Source organism: Camelina sativa, chromosome 6, assembly GCF_030686135.1.
Source record: "Camelina sativa cultivar CO46 ecotype springtype chromosome 6, ASM3068613v1".
Taxonomy (NCBI): Eukaryota; Viridiplantae; Streptophyta; class Magnoliopsida; order Brassicales; family Brassicaceae; genus Camelina; species Camelina sativa.
In genome coordinates this window covers 20,796,473-20,813,154 of record NC_141885.1, presented here as the reverse complement: position 1 = coordinate 20,813,154, position 16,682 = coordinate 20,796,473, and the positions used below count along the sequence as shown (strand labels likewise).

Sequence of the window (16,682 nt, the reverse complement as noted above, 5' to 3'; positions counted from 1 at the left end):
TCGTCTTCTTCCGTCCATAGTCGTTGATGAACGAACTTCTTTTTATTCTATTCTTGCTATGTTCTTTATCATCATTTTGGGAAGATGATATAATCTTTTATGAAATTTCTTATCTTCATTTGTTGTTTTCCCTGTTTTTAAACGTTTTGGATTTTCTATAAAAAGTTTTGGACTCAAAGCTATGAGAAAGAGAGTGTATATATATGGAGAAATATGAAAGACTTAAACCCCCAAAATAAATCTTTGGGAAATGTAGATCTTAATGAAATGTAAGAAGAAAGCACCAATCATATGAGACGAGACCATGGGTTCTTCAATATTGAAGAAATATTATTTGATCATGTTGTCGTAAACATGAGTTTGGAGTCAAATCTTATATAATCTTCATGGCTAAAGAGAGTCTATTTATCAAGGTGAGCTCATTGAGTATCAAGCTAAGACTCAGTTGAAGGTGTGGCAGAGAAATGCTCATATCATCCTCTGCATTTGTTCTTTTAGATCAAATTATTTTCTACGCAACAAACTAGCTGACCCAATTGATCTCAACAACTTTTAACACAAATGCAGTTCTTGCTTTATCAAAATAAATAATCGTCAGATCCTATTAACTTTTACGATATGTAGAGGTTAGAGGAAAAAGAAAATAAAACTAAAGTGGTCGTCTTAGACAATAAGTAAAAGCCAACAAAAGAGCAAAAAATAAAAAGAAGACAAGAAGTGAAAAAAAGTGATGACGAGTAGATTTGGACTTGGTATCATTGGATTCTACTTGGACCCCATGCATATGCTTAATGCTCAGAGTTCACAAACACATCATTAAGGCACAAAAGGGTTATTATCTAGGAATTAACTAAGTAAGAAATACTTTACAGCTTACAAAACTAAGATAAAACAATAGTATATTGATTGATATCTAATTAAAGTCAATTTGCATCTTTCATTATATATAGTACTGTCTCTTGTTATACCACAAACAGAAAGTAAAAGTGCGATTATGATGTTTGAACCATCCATCTATTCTATGTTAACGTGACCTGAAATATATCACATGCTCTGCTTAGCCTTTTTTTGACACTTTATTGAAAATAGAATATTATCCTTTAGGAATTTAATCGAGGAAATTCCTTAATATTAAAGTGTTTTTAATTGATTATAGATAGCCCCACTCTACTACTGGTCTTAATGATATTTTCTCCAATTGTTCTGTTTATTTGTCCAAACATGATTAATAGGCGTGATGGGTTATCGAATTAAACAACCATGCATGGGCCACGTAGTTAATAATTATCAACCTAACTAATTGTTTAATTCAGTCAATCTTGCTAACAAAAGAGATGGTTTACATTTTTACAAAATTACTCGCGTAAAAGCGATTGCTATATGCCACTGAGTTTATACCAGTTGATAAAAATATGTGCCACACACGATTCAATGAAATAAAAGCTCACTTTAATATACTTAGTAATTATAAATATAACTCGTGATGTTAACGGGTAAGATAGCTAGCTACATTTAAGGCAAAACTAATTGAGTTTTGACCTTTCAACTAAAAACATAGATTCCACCAAATGTAGTACTCATGACTACACGCCAAATGTTACAGTATCTCACCTCTCCCCAATAATGGTTGTTAACTTCCTTTTCCCTTTCCCATTTTTATTTTATAATGTTGGTAACTTTCGATATGCTTTTGCATATTTGTTTTATACTACAATAGTTAAGTAATCGAGATCACCTAATTTTAGTTAACATTACATGATGTAGAAGGATTTGACATATATATCCGCTGTTTTTGTTCGGAAATTGATATATCAATGATTATTTGGTTTTTTGGTTTATGTGTCTCGCTAATGCATGTTTTATTTTCTAATATATAGCACCTCAAAACTAATATTAAACCAAAACCCAAAAAAAAAGAAATCATTAATATGACCTTTAGTCAAATCAAAACCAGTAATGATGTATTTTTTCTAACTCTTTATATATTGGATTTGTAAGTTTAGTATCTTATTATTAGATTATTTGCTTAAGGTGCAATAGATGGGGTAATAATAATTACAATGGTGGTTAAGGACTTAAAGGGATAGGGTCCTCTTCATAATTACTAATTAGATCCACACCAAAAGCTAAAGGGTCCGTGGTATAAACGCAATGTAAACAGCGCGTCGTTGCTTTTGCCCAATCCAACAAACCAAAAGACCCAGACACACTTACTGTCAACAAAATAATCGTTTCTTCTTTTTTTTGCACTCTTCGGGTTTCCCTAACGATGATGATGGTGTGAAAGAGAAAGAGAGAGTGAGAGAAAGAAGAAGAAGAAGAAGAAGCAGTTTTGAGGGGAGAGAGAGAGAGAGAGAGAGAGAGAGAGAGAGAGAGAGAGAGAGAAACAAAAGTGTCTCTTTATTTTTTTCTTTCTTTTTTGCTTCTCTCTGCATTGTTCATTTATCCTGTCGTCTTTGACGCTTTTGTAAAAGCTAAAAAAGAAAAAAAGATGCCAAACGACGACGAAGACTAGAGAGAGAGACTAAAGATCCAGCTGTTGTCTGTCTTTATTCTTCTTCTTCTTCTTCTTCTTCTTCTTCTTCTTCTTTTTCTTCTTCTTCGTTCTTCCACTCTTGAGATTCTTCTCTGTTTCTGGTTCTTGAGTGTGTATATCCGTAAGTTTGTGTTGTGTGTCTTGAGTTTAAATTGATTCTACTTGCTTTTCTCCTGAGTTTTTGTCGTTTCCTGTTTCATGACGTCGATGTTTGGTTGCAGAAATTTAGACATTCTCAATTTAGTGTAATGCAATTGTATATTTCATTTCTTGTTATGTCTCTTTGTCCTTTTTTCCTATGAACTGGATACTAGATAGAGAGCTCAGTTTTCTTCCAATTCAGATCAATAAAACTAATTTGAATCTTTATGTCAAACGTCAAAGATTGATCCTTGTTTCACTTATAAGGTTCATCTTGCTTGCACTTTCTCTAGTAGTCTGTAATCTCGTGTTCTTGATTTGAATTATTTAATGATTCTTGATTTGCTCTTGAAACAGATAAAGATCCTGGAAAAAAATGACTAAAGTTTGTCCTGAAATCGAAGAAGAGACATTGTCTAAATCAGCTGTTCCAGTATCAGTAGATGTGAGCTTTGCTTCTGATCATTTTCCAACTTACAAATTAGGACCTGATAACCAGATCGTAGAGGAACCTAAGGAAGATGATAAAGGTCCATCAGTGAAAGAGACCGTCGAGAAAGAGAGCGAGCTTTTGTCTGATCAGCACAAGCGGCTTTCGGTCCGTGACCTCGCTAGTAAATTCGACAAGAACTTGGCTGCAGCTGTTACTTTGGCTGATGAGGTTTAGTTTCTACATAGCTGTTCTCTCTGTTCTGTTTTCATTCAACATTTCTCTTCTTTTTTTTGTTTAAATCTGTTTTTTGCAACTCTCTTTTTTAGGCTAAATTAAGAGAGGTGGCTTCTTTGGAAGGACATGTTATGTTGAAGAAGCTAAGGGATGCTTTAGAATACATGAGAGGACGTACGGATGGACAGAACAAGGAAGATGTGGAGGCAGCTATCTCCATGGTTAACATTTCTTTTATCACATTTTACATAAAGTTCTTTTTACATTCTGGATCTAATGTTTTTTATGAGACTTGGGTCAAATTGTGATGTCTGAGAATAGGTTGAAGCTCTAGCTGTGAAGTTAACTCAAAATGAAGGTGAATTGATTCAAGAAAAGTTTGAAGTAAAGAAATTAGGAAACTTCCTCAAGCAGGTCTTGCTACTAGAGTATAGATTGATATTGATGCAAAAATGTGTCGACTTAAGCTGATTAATGTTACTCTCATGATGACAGACTTCAGAAGATGCAAAGAAACTAGTAAATCAAGAAAAGTCATTCGCTTGTGCTGAGATCGAAACTGCAAGAGCCGTTGTGCTGAAACTTGGAGAGGCATTTGAAGAACAAGAACGGATTTCTGAAGCTTCTAGAGCTCAGGGGCCGGTTAGTATTGTTATCTATTAATACCAGGTACATATAGTTTACAGTAAAGTTTTCTAGTCAACTCATGTTTTCAGTTTATAGGATGTAGAGAAATTGGTTGAGGAGGTTCAAGAAGCTAGGCAAATCAAACGGATGCATCACCCAACAAAGGTGCTTCATCAATTTCTAGTAAGGCCACATTAAAAGTTATGAACTCTATGTGTTATAAAAGACTATGTTGTAATCCAGGTGATGGGCATGCAACACGAGCTTTATGGTTTAAGGAATCGAATCCAACAGAAGTATATGAACTCTGTTAAGCTTCATAAAGAGGTATGTTTTTCTGCGGATTCAGTTTTCAACATATTTGCTCTTAAGTTTATTTGCTAGATTTGGTCTTTGCTCACTTCTTTGTTCTTGCCTTTATCAACAACCATCAAACATTTCAAGATAGCAATAATCAAGAGAGCTGAGGAATCCAAGTCCTGTCCATTTGTTCTGGAAGGCAAACAAAGTCTCGGCTCTTGCTTAAGAATCCGTGTTAATGCTTCAGAAAATGCTCCTGATCTTTCCAACTGTTCGATTCAGTGGTATCGTGCAGCATGTGAAACTAGTCGAAGGGAAGCTATATCTGGTATTTGGTCCTATCTCTTTGCTTCATCATTTGGTTTTTAGTTAATGAAGGTTTAGCTTGAGCAGTTCATTGTCTTTGCTCTTAGGTGCCATCCAATCGATGTATGCTCCAGAACCATTTGATGTTGGGAGGATCTTACAGGCAGACATTCTCTCAAATGGACAAAAATTCACAGTTACAACCGATGATCCAGTTGATCCTGGTTGGTATTACAGAAACTATAGACAGATACAAAGATATTAAGTGGACAATAAAGCTAATGTCTGGCTTATTGAACTGCAGATTCTGCCTTGCAATCACGCGTTGAGTCTCTCATGCGAAAATCTAATAGTGAATTCAGTGTATGTTACAACATTTTCTTCAACAATTTCAGAATGAATGTTAATAATTATGTTGTGATATGCTGAACATTTCAAACTCTGCTTCAGGTGGTTATAACACAGATGAATGGACAAGACTATGCATCCCGGTCTCATATCTTTACCATTGGAAAGACAAGGATAAAGCTGTCTCGAGGATGGATCTCAAAGGCGAGAGAAATATATTCGACATCCATGCAGGTATCTTATACTCTTTCTTCATTCTATTTCACAGAAACGTTTCTTTAATTTTCAAATGAATGATTCTTACAAGTTTGTATGGCTTTTTGGTATAAAAAATTATTCAGCTTTGTGGAGTTAGAGGCAATATAAAGAATCCTACCAAGGCGTTGTTCTGGCAACCAAGAAAGAGTCCAACTTTCATACTTACCTTTGAATCAGAACAAGAACGTAATGCAGCAATAGTCCTTGCTCGAAAATACGCTTTCGATTGCAATGTAAGCAAAAACTAATATGATGTCAAATCTTTCTGTTAAAATGCTCTTCTCAGACTCTCAAAATCACAGTGGTTTTGTACTTTATACCATTTAAAACTGAAAAGACAGGCTTGCTTAAATCTGCAGGTTTCACTTCTTGGTCCAGATGATTGAGTGATCAGTGAAGCAGACAATGTCATTAACGAACCACCTGATTTTTTTTTCCCCTGACGCCGGATTTTCTTGTTCTGTGTGTTTGTGTGCGGCTACTTTTTTTTGTGTTTTTTCGCACTGGTTCAAAGAAGGAAGGTGCATGTTTGGGTTTTCTACTGATCATTCAATGTTGCTGCATAGAGTTTTATTATAGGCAGCAGGTTTCTTCTTTCTTTCTTTTACTTGATCATCAGTTTGATATGGCCACCATTTCTATTTGTTTGGTTTGTTTGTTTGTTTGATTGTTTTAATTTTTGTTTCACTTAGGACTCAACATTGTTAATCAGCTTATGAGTGATGAGTATGAGATCAAAATCAAGAGTGGTTTGTATCTGTTACCAGATTCTGAGACTTTTCTCCTTTTCTATTATTAGCATGTCTCAAAATATATTGTATGTGTTTGAACAAAGTACTGTATGAAAAAAGTAATTCTAAAACTGTGTTTGATCAAACAAAAGGGTGCTCAAGGAGATTTTGAGGTGGCGTAATCCAGATATTCTCATATGGATTTTGTTTTTTCCATTTCAAACAAATCTTACTCTCTTCATCAACCTTATACCATATGCAAGTCCTCTTGAATCCATGGAAAACAGAGAGACACAAACAGTTTCTGATTCCACTCGGCTTCTGCTGCTCGGCTCTCGATTCAGAAGACAAGCCGCTTGCGTAGATTGTCAAGCCTCCCAGTGTTTTCCTCCCAGTCCATGTAAAACTTGTAATGTCAAGTTTAAGCACTGTCGGGTTCATGTGTCTGTACATGTAAATGAGAAAGATATCTCCTTGGTGTTCTGTCATGAAGCATCCGTTGCTTCCAGGACGTTTGAGAGGTCGCCCGGGAAGAATATTCCAAGAATTCAAAGATGAGTCGAAGAGCGCTAAGCAACCGGTATTAGTGAGGCAGTAGAAGACACCATTGGAGTAGACAATCTGCTCGAAAGTGTTGAAGTTTCGCGGTAACTGATTCTTGAACTCATATGTGTTCCACTCTTTAGCATTAGCAGAACATGTCTTGACGGTGATGTAATTCCTAGAGACATAACTGACTGTGAACAAGACACAACTAGTTGAAGTAGGAGCACAAGAGAAAGCCGTTATTTGATCATATGCATTCCAAAGCGGAGGCACGGGTATGCGATCTCGAGTAAACGGATTGAAGAAAAGGAGTTGATAAGTATTAGCATTGTACATGAGTAACCAACCATCTTTGGAGTAACAAACACGAAAATAGGATAAGTCAGGAAACTGAAGATTGTATTTTTTCTGCATTGATGGGTCATAAAGCTCAAAGGAGTCGTCTGTTTTGGAGAAGTATACAAGCCAAGGAGATGTATCAACCACTCGAAGAGAAACACAAGCTTCGTGCCATGTTTTGCAGACAACAGAAGCACGGATGTTGTCTTTTAAAGGGAGACGAGAAAGTACCAGTTGTAAGAGATCAGAAGGAAGCACTATCAAAGTTTGGTCCTTTGCTTTCTCATTCTTACTCTTCTTCTTCTTTTGCGTCTCCTTCTTCTTCGACCTGTATAAGTAAAAAACCCAAAGTCTCAAAAAATTGAAAGCTACAACATTTAAGGGTAAAGGAAACTAAGGTGAGTCCAAAGCTTTGAAATTTACAAAATCCCAATTTGAAAAGGAAAGGATGAAAGCGGACTCACGATCCAAGCTTCGACCTTCTTCCGGAACCCATGGTGAAGAAAGCCACAAGATACGAGAGTCGAATCTCCTGGCCGCTAAGATTGGGTCAACGACAGATCCAATTGGTGATCTCTGATCGAAGTCATCCCAACGGACTTGGTTGACTTGTGTGGGAAACAGTCCGGTTCGGTTTAATACGGTTAACGAACAAGTAAATTAAAATGCTACAAACAAAATATATATTAGTAAAAGCGAATAAATTTATCTGTAAAAACGTTATGACCCAAAAAGTAGAGTGAAACGACGTCGTTTCAAAGTCCCTCATATTTATATACAGATATACTTATTGAACGATAATGTCAATGTTCATTTCAAGTTCTTCACTCTTTCAGCAGAAGGAAGAGAGAGATAGAGATAGCCAAAAAAAATGGAGGCATTGGTTTGCCGGAAATTGGGAGATCCGACGGCGACGAAGCCAGGTAGTCCAGAATCGCCGGTGGAAGTGAGCAAGACTCATCCGATCCCGCCTTTGAATTCAGATACGGCCGTGAGAGTCAGAGTTACAGCTACGAGCTTGAATTACGCCAATTACCTTCAGATTCTCGGAAAATACCAGGAGAAACCTGCTTTACCGTTCATCCCTGGCTCCGATTACTCCGGAATCGTCGACGCGATTGGTCCCGCCGTCACCAAATTCCGCGTCGGAGATCGTGTTTGTTCCTTCGCCGATCTCGGTTCCTTTGCTCAGTTCATCGTCGCCGATCAATCTAGCATGTTCCTTGTACCCGAAAGATGCGACATGGTTGATGCAGCTGCGCTTCCTGTTGCGTTTGGGACTTCTCATGTAGCACTTGTTCATAGAGCTCGTTTAACATCTGGTCAAGTAATTATATCTCATCTCCCTGATTTGTGGTTGATGTGAATCTGAGTTAGTAAAGGTTGAGACTTGAGAGATTCCATTGATTTTGATGCAGGTGTTACTGGTTCTAGGTGCTGCTGGTGGTGTTGGCCTTGCAGCTGTTCAAATCGGCAAGGTTTGTGGAGCCATTGTTATTGCAGTTGCTAGGTATATATATGCTGGTTTCCATTTTTTGGGTTCAATGGACTTCGATTCTTGGTTCTGGTTTTTGAGTCTCTTGCTTTTTGAACAGAGGAACTGAGAAGATTCAGCTGTTGAAATCAATGGGAGTGGATCATGTTGTTGATCTAGGCACTGAAAATGTTATCTCAAGTGTTAAAGAGTTTATCAAGACAAGAAAGCTTAGAGGAGTTGATGTTCTATATGATCCTGTTGGAGGGAAACTAACCAAAGAGTCCATGAAAGTTCTGAACTGGGGAGCTCAGATTCTTGTGATTGGTTTTGCCAGCGGTGAAGTACCCGTCATCCCTGCTAATATAGCCCTTGTTAAGGTAAATGATTTGTCTTTTACTAGAGAAGAAGGAACTTTTTTTTCTTGAGAGAATCAAATCTTCATAAGTTGTAGTAACGAATTGGTGCAGAACTGGACGGTTCATGGTCTTTACTGGGGCAGCTACAGGATCCACCAACCTGGTGTCCTTGAAGATTCAATCAAAGAGTTACTTTCATGGCTTTCCCGAGGATTGATCACTATTCACATCTCTCATACCTATAGTCTCTCCCAGGTAAAAACATCAATTTTCTTCATCTTCATGATATCAAAACTCAAAACATGTAACTAAACGCTCACCATTTGGTTTACAGGCCAATCTTGCATTTGGTGACCTCAAAGACAGGAAGGCAATTGGAAAAGTGATGATTGCTCTCAACCACAAGACTGGCCTGTCTTCAAAACTATAGACTCTCTGTGACCATAGGAGAACACTGGTGCTTTATTCTAGTAATAAGGTTATTGTAATAGCCATGTATGCTGCACCATCTTACATTTTATGTTCGGTCTATAATCCCCTGTCTTTGTAATTTATCAGACCACATTCTGACGTGAAATTTAATAATCATACTTGGATCGCAGTTTGATTTCCAGAAATTAGTGTAGATATAAATCCTTTGTATATACAATGTTTCAATCAAGAATACAATTCCTTCAATCAAGTAATGCTTGGAAGTATCAAACCGTAATGCAGTTTCACCAAATCTATATACCGAGCCAATGCTTTATGTACATAAAAATCGAAGCAAGCACGTGTTCTGACTATCTCGCGCCTACGAGTTCAGGAACCGGGAATGTTCAAGCTGAGTCATCTCTCCTCCATTCACTGGATCGAAATTGCACCTGTAGAAACTGTAAGGCCGATGAATCAGATGTGTGGTTCTTGGTTATTTTATGTTTTTTTGATATTCTAACTTGTGTGGTGGAACCACATATATGACTACTTGTGGATGATGATGTGAATATATTCAAAGAGATTTAGAAAGTCTTCCTTACCTTCCGTCCATGCCGATAATCGCAATTGTGTTCTGAGCGCCAAATGCTGCAAAGTATTGAGTGACTTCGGGTACATGGAACTGAGAGAATGACCATTCCGAGCTGAAATATTTTGGTAGAACTCCTGCAACAATGTCTGAAAATGTTAGGTACCAGGCAAAAGCATGAGCTAATCCTTGATTTGCTAACTTGAAAGCTATGAAATGGAAAAAATAATAACTTTGTGACACATAAAATTTCCCAAGGTTTCTATAAGCCACAAGCTTCTATAAAGTTCACTGACTTTTTCATGAACCAAGAAGCTATTTCTTGGAAGTTTCACTTATGTATTCTCTCAATATACTTAAATTTTCTGTCCTTTCACTCCATAAGCATTTTTTAAGAGAAACAAGGCATATCAAACGTACTTCACGGTAACAGTCATTTCAGATATTCTCCTAATTTTCTACCTTACCTCTCAGAAAAGACAATGACGAACCAGGGTTGGCACCACTGGCTGGAGAAACAAGAGACTGCAGGGAATTTGAAGAAGTCTCATGTTCAGTGGAGTTGGCGTCCTCCCTAATGACCCTCACTCTAAGAGAGAAGATGTGAACAGTCCCCTTGTCGCTTGATACCGCAAGCCACTGCACGTTTGGTGATAGAGCAATGCTGTAGATATCTGCTCTGTCCACGCCTCTTCGGACCTGTAAACAAAGCAGCATTGGATTTCACTAACCAGACTAATTTATCAGTAATGAGCATATAAAACTAGCATATGCTCTGCATAAGATTCCGTTACTGTTATTAACAGCTATTGAGTAACTAAATCATGACAGATGTGTTTGCTCAACCATTTACTAGACAGAACCCGTATCAAACGTGACTTAAATAGCATATGGTACAGTGATGGTGTTAAGAAAATTGAAAGCTAGTTCATAGTTACCAGACCTCTTGCAAACGAGTTCCGTCCATTGTGTTGAAAATTCGAATCAGGGTTCCCTTTGTACTGGCAGTTGCAAGGAGCAAGCCATCCAATGTCATGGTCATGCACGCGATATTAGAATCATGAGCATTAATGATTTGAACCATGTTAAGCCCAAAATGTTCAACTCGGACCTGTCCTCGACGAATACCTGGACAGGCCAGCACAGATGTATTCATATGATGAGAGAGGCAACATAGTCCCCTTGGATTTGCCAGATTTTCAATCTGATGAAGAAGTCTTAGATCCAGGAAATTGTAGACGTATATCTTGTGCTCAAGAACAACAACAATTCGATCTCTTCTTAACTTCACTGCACGAATTTCCGAACGAAAAGAAAATTCACTGATGCAGCGGCTCTGATGATCATCCCAAATCAAGACTTTATTAGAAGGGTACTGATAGTTAGGTCCACCACCAACAAGGGCCAAGATATTACTCCGGAAAAGCATCTCTACAATTTTAAACCCTCCATCCTTGAGCTCTCGCCTGAAAGTTTCCTTGAAAGGTTGGCAATTATATATACGAAAACCATGGCTCGTGCCAGCAGCAAAACAGCTGTAATCCTGATTCCAAGAAACAGAAACCAACTCTGCTTCGTCACTTTCACCAAACTCTGGTTCTGGAGGCCCATGAGAGTTTGAAATGAAGGTATTCCGGGAGTCATAACCACCTGGTTGGAGGTTCTTATGGGAGTCCATTTTCCCTTATAATATGTGAAGCGTTGCAGTTATAGCAAGCTGAAATCAATAACCAAGAAAGAAGAATTTTAAGATTGATTTGACTTCATAAAACACACTGTCCAGAAAATCCAAACAATGGAGCTGAACGACTAAACTTCAAGAGTTTGTGTCATGCCAATCAAACACAAGTTCAAAGCATCGACAATACAAAACTGAAACGCTTCAGAATCTGATTCCAACAAAGACTAATACAATTCCTTAATAGAAACTTAAGCTAATCCAACGCCAAAGTGCCAACAGATGAACAAGCTCTCTCTTTTCTCAGATATGACAGACTAGTGACGATATAACACAGGTCAGTCACAGTCAAATGTATCCAAAAATCACTTCCATACTAAAAAAAAATCCCCAAAAGGAAACCATGTAAGAAATCAAAATTCCACAATTGATCAAACCTCACCTACCTAAAAACCCTATCTGTTCAGTGTTCATCAGACATTACGATCAACAAAACCACCGAGGCAAGTTCATACTCCTAAATCCTAACAAAGGATCCACAATTCCAATTTCGTATACAATCAATCCAACAATCGCGTAAGAAACAATACACAACATACATAGCAACCACAATTTCAGATTCCAATCAAAACAACTTTGTGTTTTGATTCGAACACAAAACACAATGAAGATGAACAAAATCCTCACTGGAGCGCGAAGAATCAAACAACGATATTTTGAAAATCGATAATGCTGTTTCAATAAACGAACAAATCTCGATCCTGATTCTATAATCTTCTACCTTTCTCCTCAAAATCAATGACTTCGCTATGAGAGAAGGTTCGTCTCGGTCTCTGTATACTAACTTGTTTGATTTTTTTTTAATCTTCGTAGAAAAATTCAGAACTTTTTTTTATTTTCTTTTTAAATTCGTTGTTAATGGGGTCAGTCAACTGTCGTCATATACAATTAAACTTTATTTCTAATACAAGTAAAGTACTGTATATAGTTTAAATTAAAATTCGTATTAGCTTAATGGGCTTAACCTGGACCAGGCCCAAGCGGGCCTATATTTCAATTCAATCCGGTCAGCATCGAAGTATCAGCTCCGGTGACGGGTTTTGACTCCGATGCTCTGACTCGTTGATCCATAAATCGAACACTATCTCGCTCGTGTTTTTCTGCATTTTCTCTCAATCTAAAGGGGGGGGGAGGGAGATTATATAGTTTTTGGTGAAACCCTTTGTCTACGATTCGATCTAAAACCCTAAAAAGAGATGGTGAAACCCTCCGATTTCAAAGCAGTTCACAGACTTGTTCAATCGCATTACAGTCGATTTAACGTGGTCACAGCAACGGGCCGGTCAAAGCTCTCCGCTTTGTCGTCTCCTGCTCTTCCTTCAAATGGGGTTTCTCAGCTTCAGCCAAACTCCGGTTTCCACAGCTTTTCGTCGAGACCCATATCGAAAAACTTTGGCTTTTCCCAGATTCTTCCTTCGAATGGGGTTTCTCAGCTTCAGCCTAAGACTTGTTTCCACAGCTTTTTGTCGAAACCCACTTCGAAAAATGTGGGATTATCCCAGATTCTATCAAGTCCTAAGCTCGTACCGAGTTTGCAGAATTGTGGCGTAGCCTTGGTTAAGCCCAAATGTGTTAATATGAACTTTGCATCGGCTTTTAGATTGTTTTCGAGCTCTGGATTTAGAAAAATCGATGGGAATTTCGCTAGGAAGCTTGTTGACAAGCCAATCCAAGCTGTTAGTTCGACGTTTGCTAGATACAGAATGGCTTTAGGGTTGCACGTTGACGCATTTTGGAAGAAGAATAACCTTTTGGTGTTTGGAGCAGTAGCTGTGTTTGTTTGTATTTTCTTGTGGAGGATCATGTTTGGAATTGCTAGCACATTCGTGGGTCTCTCTGAGGGAATGGCCAAGTACGGCTTCCTTGCTCTCTCCTCTGCTATTGTTGCATTTGCTGTAAGTATTAATCTCTCTCCGTGCTTATCTCTGACAACTCTGGCATTAACTTGAACTTTGAGATACAACTTTGGATTGATTCAGTGGTGGGTCTCTGAACTCACAGCTATGACATATTTAAAGTCTGAATCTTCCTTTGCAACTGTATTGTTTTGTTAATCTTTATAGCCTTCAACTTTCTATCAAGGATTGTAAATACTGTTGTTAACTTTGGTTTGTTATCATTACATTCTCCTTCTCTGATCTTAATAGAGTTATAACTGCTCATTGTAATATATCTGTGTACATATCTGTTACTAGGGTTTATACCTTCGCGCAAGGTTCACGATAAATCCCGATAAAGTCTATAGGATCACCATGAGGAAGCTCAATACGGCGGCTGGTGTTCTTGAAGTTATGGGTGCTCCTCTGGCAGGATCAGATTTGCGTGCTTATGTGATGTCAGGTGGTGGCATAACATTCAAGAAATTCAAGCCATCAATTAGGAACAAGCGTTGCTTTCTCCTATTCCCGGTTCAAGGTTCTGAGAGAAAGGGCCTCGTTAGTGTCGAAGTCAAGAAGAAGAAAGGCCAGGTTTTTGCTTTCTCTACCTTCCCTTTACGTAAAGAACCCATTCTTCTTAGATTGATCACATTGTTATCTTATCACTATTATTGTTAGTAATCTGTTCCAAAAAGTTTTCCCAGGTTACCTTCAAAATAAGCCATGTAAACATGTTAGGTGCTTTTAGTAAAGAGTTCATTAACAATGCCACTTTAACTAATGATGTTTTATGGTCTTGAATATTTTGGTGAGGTTTGGGGTTCTCTATAACAAAACCTAGGGTGTATCTTATTATTTGCTTTGGTTGGTTATTTATTCTTCATTTGCTTCTTTGACTCGGTTTCTGTTCTAACTGTAAAAGATATCGGTATCTAAACCTCTCTGCGAGTTTTGGTGTATATCTGATGTTGATGTCTGTTTTTTCTCAGTATGATATGAAGCTACTGGCAGTGGATATTCCAATGGCGTCTGGTCCTGATCAACGCTTATTCCTTATTGGTGATGAAGAAGAGTACAGAGTCGGTGGTGGTTTGATCTCTGAGCTAAGAGATCCTGTGGTGAAAGCAATGGCAGCTACCAAAGAGTTTGATAATCTTGACAGAATTGAAGAGGAAGAAGACGCTGAAAGAGAACTTCAAGAAGCCGAAAGAAAGCAGCGTGAAGAAATGGAACTTGAAGAAGCGGAAAGAAAGGAGCGTGAAGAAATGGAACTTGAAGAAGCGGAAAGAAAGGAGCGTGAAGAAATTGAACTTGAAAAAGCAGAAAGAAAGAAGCGTGAAGAACTTGAGAAGCTCGAAAAATCGAGTTCTTAGTTGGTTCTATCAGACATTCACACAAACTTAACATCTTCAGTGGGTATAGAACATCACCACAAATCTGTGTAAAACCATAACTTTCAAACTTTTGCAGAATAAATTGCCGAGTTTTTTTACTGTTTCAGGGTTTGTAATTTTTCAGAAGAAAAGCTGCATTTTATCCTATGTAAACCGGTTTTGGCTAGAAGAAGGATAATGTTTTTGTCATTCCGTTAAGTACCGGTTTAAAGAGTCAAGGCTGTATGAGACTATCATATCTATGTGGTCTTTGACCAATTTCACCATTTTACAAAATTAGCAAGCTGTTATTATGGTTCATCAAAACCACCTGCATCATCAAGAAGATATAGTTTTCCAACGAAGAACCAAATATACGTTTATCATTGCTTCTATCGAATCTTCTTGCGACTCCCTCCCTTATCTGATGAATTCTTCTTGTTTTTCCTTCTGAATCCTCTACAGAAAATTGTGATCTTTGGATCTCTAGTCTTTAGGGTTAAAACTGTTCTCAATACAAGAACACCAAAACACCTAATTTGAAAGGATTTAAACGTTAATAATAAACTCTCTCAAATCCCTTGTTTTTTTTCCACACATAGATTCGATCAAGGTCACAAATTAACCTTGAGATGTGTCATTTGAACCTCTCTTTTTCAAGATTATTGAAACATAAGGGTTTTGATTTTCGTTTTGGCCTGATGAAAATTTGATTCAGGGAGTGAATGCTGAGCCAATGAGAAGCAAATTTGGATTTGATTGTGTAAAGAGTTGATGGGAAATCGTTGTGCAAGAACACCTTGTTGTAGAAAGGTACTATAATTCTTTTTCTGATAAAGCTTTTTCCCCAAAAATGACAAAATCTTTGAATGTTCCAATGTTGTAACAATTCAATGTTTCATTAATAGCCATAGCTTGAGAGAAAAAATGAAGAATATGTGTCCATATATGTGTTTACAGTTATGGTCATGTATATGCTGCTGCTGCATCAATAACAACAAAAACAAAAACAAGACTCAAACCCGAAGCCAACACGGGTCCAAAGGTAAGGTCCATCCGGTGAGCAGAATCGAGAAATGGGAAGAAAATATCACAGAAGCTAACAGTAATGGCAAGATTGTAAGCTTGCTTTTTCAAATTATATTTTCCACTTTTAATTATCTAGTCTTCTGAGAGTAACTAGGCTAAATCATTCAATCAAAAACAGCTCGTGGTGAATTTCAGCGCGCCATGGTGTGTACCTTGTAAGAAGATAGAACCAGTATTCAGGGAGCTTGCTTCTAGATACCCTTCAATGATATTTGTAACGGTTGATGTCGAAGAACTCGCTGTAAGTAAACTAAAAAAACTTATGTATTTTGAGAAGAATGATCATCGATTGTTTTAGGATTTGAGATTGAGTTGGTGAAAAAAACAATACACAGGAGTTTAGTAATGAGTGGAATGTGGAAGCTACACCAACGGTAGTGTTCCTTAAAGATGGAAGACAAATGGATAAACTTGTTGGTGCAGAAACCTCAGAGCTTCAGAAGAAGACAGCAGCAGCAGCAGATCTATTTCTCAAGAATCCATAAACTCTAACACACACACACAACAGAACAGAGTTAGGTTTTTCCATTGTCTGTCAAAAACCACAAGTTACTTGCGGATGAAGTAAGTATCATGAGTTCTTTTTATTGCTTTGTTTGGGATTATCTTATCCTTACAGATCTGATTTTATAAAACTAATGCTTTTTATCAACATTCAAAACTATGACTCAGACAAAATCTTGTATCTGGCTGACAAAAACACAACATGGAGATGAAGAAGAGTTTGGTGATGAAGGTTTATTAGCAGCTACGGCTCTGGCTCTTCTTTAGAGCTCTTTTCTGCAGATACATATTTTATCAAGTGGTCACTAAACGAATGGCTTCTTGTGCATATTTGTTTCTTTTAATAATTTTTATTTCTAATTTCACTGTGTTATTTCTATCTGAAAACCTAAAGAAGAAAAAGAAAACGTCAAACACGGTATAGAAAGAAAGAACTTTCGATAGAAAAATATTCACCAATAAATTA

General features: G+C 37.5%; 6 protein-coding genes across 9 annotated transcripts; 4 read left to right on the top strand and 2 right to left on the bottom strand.

Annotated features, from left to right (window-relative positions):
- Window positions 1–2,012: 2,012 nt before the first annotated feature.
- On the top strand, window positions 2,013–6,065 carry LOC104791943 (stomatal closure-related actin-binding protein 3). Of its 3 annotated transcripts, none has more exons than XM_010517952.3 (13): window positions 2,013–2,944; window positions 3,035–3,338; window positions 3,437–3,565; window positions 3,666–3,758; window positions 3,840–3,986; window positions 4,068–4,136; window positions 4,215–4,298; window positions 4,416–4,599; window positions 4,685–4,801; window positions 4,882–4,940; window positions 5,028–5,159; window positions 5,267–5,416; window positions 5,543–6,065. In XM_010517952.3, exons 2-13 carry the CDS (start codon window positions 3,054–3,056, stop codon window positions 5,567–5,569), a joined length of 1,476 nt encoding a protein of 491 aa, XP_010516254.1. In that variant the 5' UTR covers window positions 2,013–2,944; window positions 3,035–3,053; the 3' UTR covers window positions 5,570–6,065. The 3 variants fall into 3 exon arrangements, with proteins under 3 accessions (XP_010516254.1, XP_010516253.1, XP_087310346.1); XM_010517951.3 differs by having other exon boundaries at window positions 2,016–2,657; XM_087454220.1 differs by having other exon boundaries at window positions 2,129–2,541.
- Window positions 5,942–7,452, bottom strand: LOC104791944 (F-box protein At3g56470-like). Its single transcript, XM_010517954.3, has 2 exons — window positions 7,264–7,452; window positions 5,942–7,127 (listed from the first exon to the last, which is right to left on the bottom strand). The coding sequence occupies exons 1-2, from the start codon at window positions 7,293–7,295 to the stop codon at window positions 6,056–6,058; spliced, it is 1,104 nt and encodes a 367-aa protein (XP_010516256.2). The 5' UTR covers window positions 7,296–7,452; the 3' UTR covers window positions 5,942–6,055.
- Window positions 7,453–7,489: 37 nt separating this feature from the next.
- LOC104791942 (uncharacterized) lies at window positions 7,490–9,233 on the top strand. Its single transcript, XM_010517950.2, has 5 exons — window positions 7,490–8,126; window positions 8,218–8,309; window positions 8,395–8,653; window positions 8,744–8,887; window positions 8,967–9,233. The coding sequence occupies exons 1-5, from the start codon at window positions 7,671–7,673 to the stop codon at window positions 9,060–9,062; spliced, it is 1,047 nt and encodes a 348-aa protein (XP_010516252.1). The 5' UTR covers window positions 7,490–7,670; the 3' UTR covers window positions 9,063–9,233.
- A 6-nt stretch (window positions 9,234–9,239) lies between these two features.
- LOC104791941 (autophagy-related protein 18d-like) lies at window positions 9,240–12,224 on the bottom strand. 2 transcript variants are annotated; one of them, XM_087454221.1, is made up of 5 exons: window positions 12,095–12,224; window positions 10,579–11,352; window positions 10,103–10,334; window positions 9,649–9,772; window positions 9,240–9,504 (listed from the first exon to the last, which is right to left on the bottom strand). In XM_087454221.1, the coding sequence occupies exons 2-5, from the start codon at window positions 11,311–11,313 to the stop codon at window positions 9,426–9,428; spliced, it is 1,170 nt and encodes a 389-aa protein (XP_087310347.1). In that variant the 5' UTR covers window positions 11,314–11,352; window positions 12,095–12,224; the 3' UTR covers window positions 9,240–9,425. The 2 variants fall into 2 exon arrangements, with proteins under 2 accessions (XP_087310347.1, XP_087310348.1); XM_087454222.1 differs by lacking the exon at window positions 9,240–9,504 and having other exon boundaries at window positions 9,645–9,772; window positions 12,095–12,221.
- Window positions 12,225–12,368: 144 nt separating this feature from the next.
- LOC104791940 (uncharacterized) lies at window positions 12,369–14,833 on the top strand. The gene is made up of 3 exons (XM_010517947.3): window positions 12,369–13,268; window positions 13,569–13,841; window positions 14,240–14,833. Exons 1-3 carry the CDS (start codon window positions 12,570–12,572, stop codon window positions 14,621–14,623), a joined length of 1,356 nt encoding a protein of 451 aa, XP_010516249.1. The 5' UTR covers window positions 12,369–12,569; the 3' UTR covers window positions 14,624–14,833.
- Window positions 14,834–14,909: 76 nt separating this feature from the next.
- On the top strand, window positions 14,910–16,665 carry LOC104699163 (putative thioredoxin H10). Its single transcript, XM_010414498.3, has 6 exons — window positions 14,910–15,178; window positions 15,342–15,436; window positions 15,584–15,742; window positions 15,831–15,953; window positions 16,048–16,276; window positions 16,385–16,665. The coding sequence occupies exons 2-5, from the start codon at window positions 15,398–15,400 to the stop codon at window positions 16,195–16,197; spliced, it is 471 nt and encodes a 156-aa protein (XP_010412800.1). The 5' UTR covers window positions 14,910–15,178; window positions 15,342–15,397; the 3' UTR covers window positions 16,198–16,276; window positions 16,385–16,665.
- Window positions 16,666–16,682: the final 17 nt, after the last annotated feature.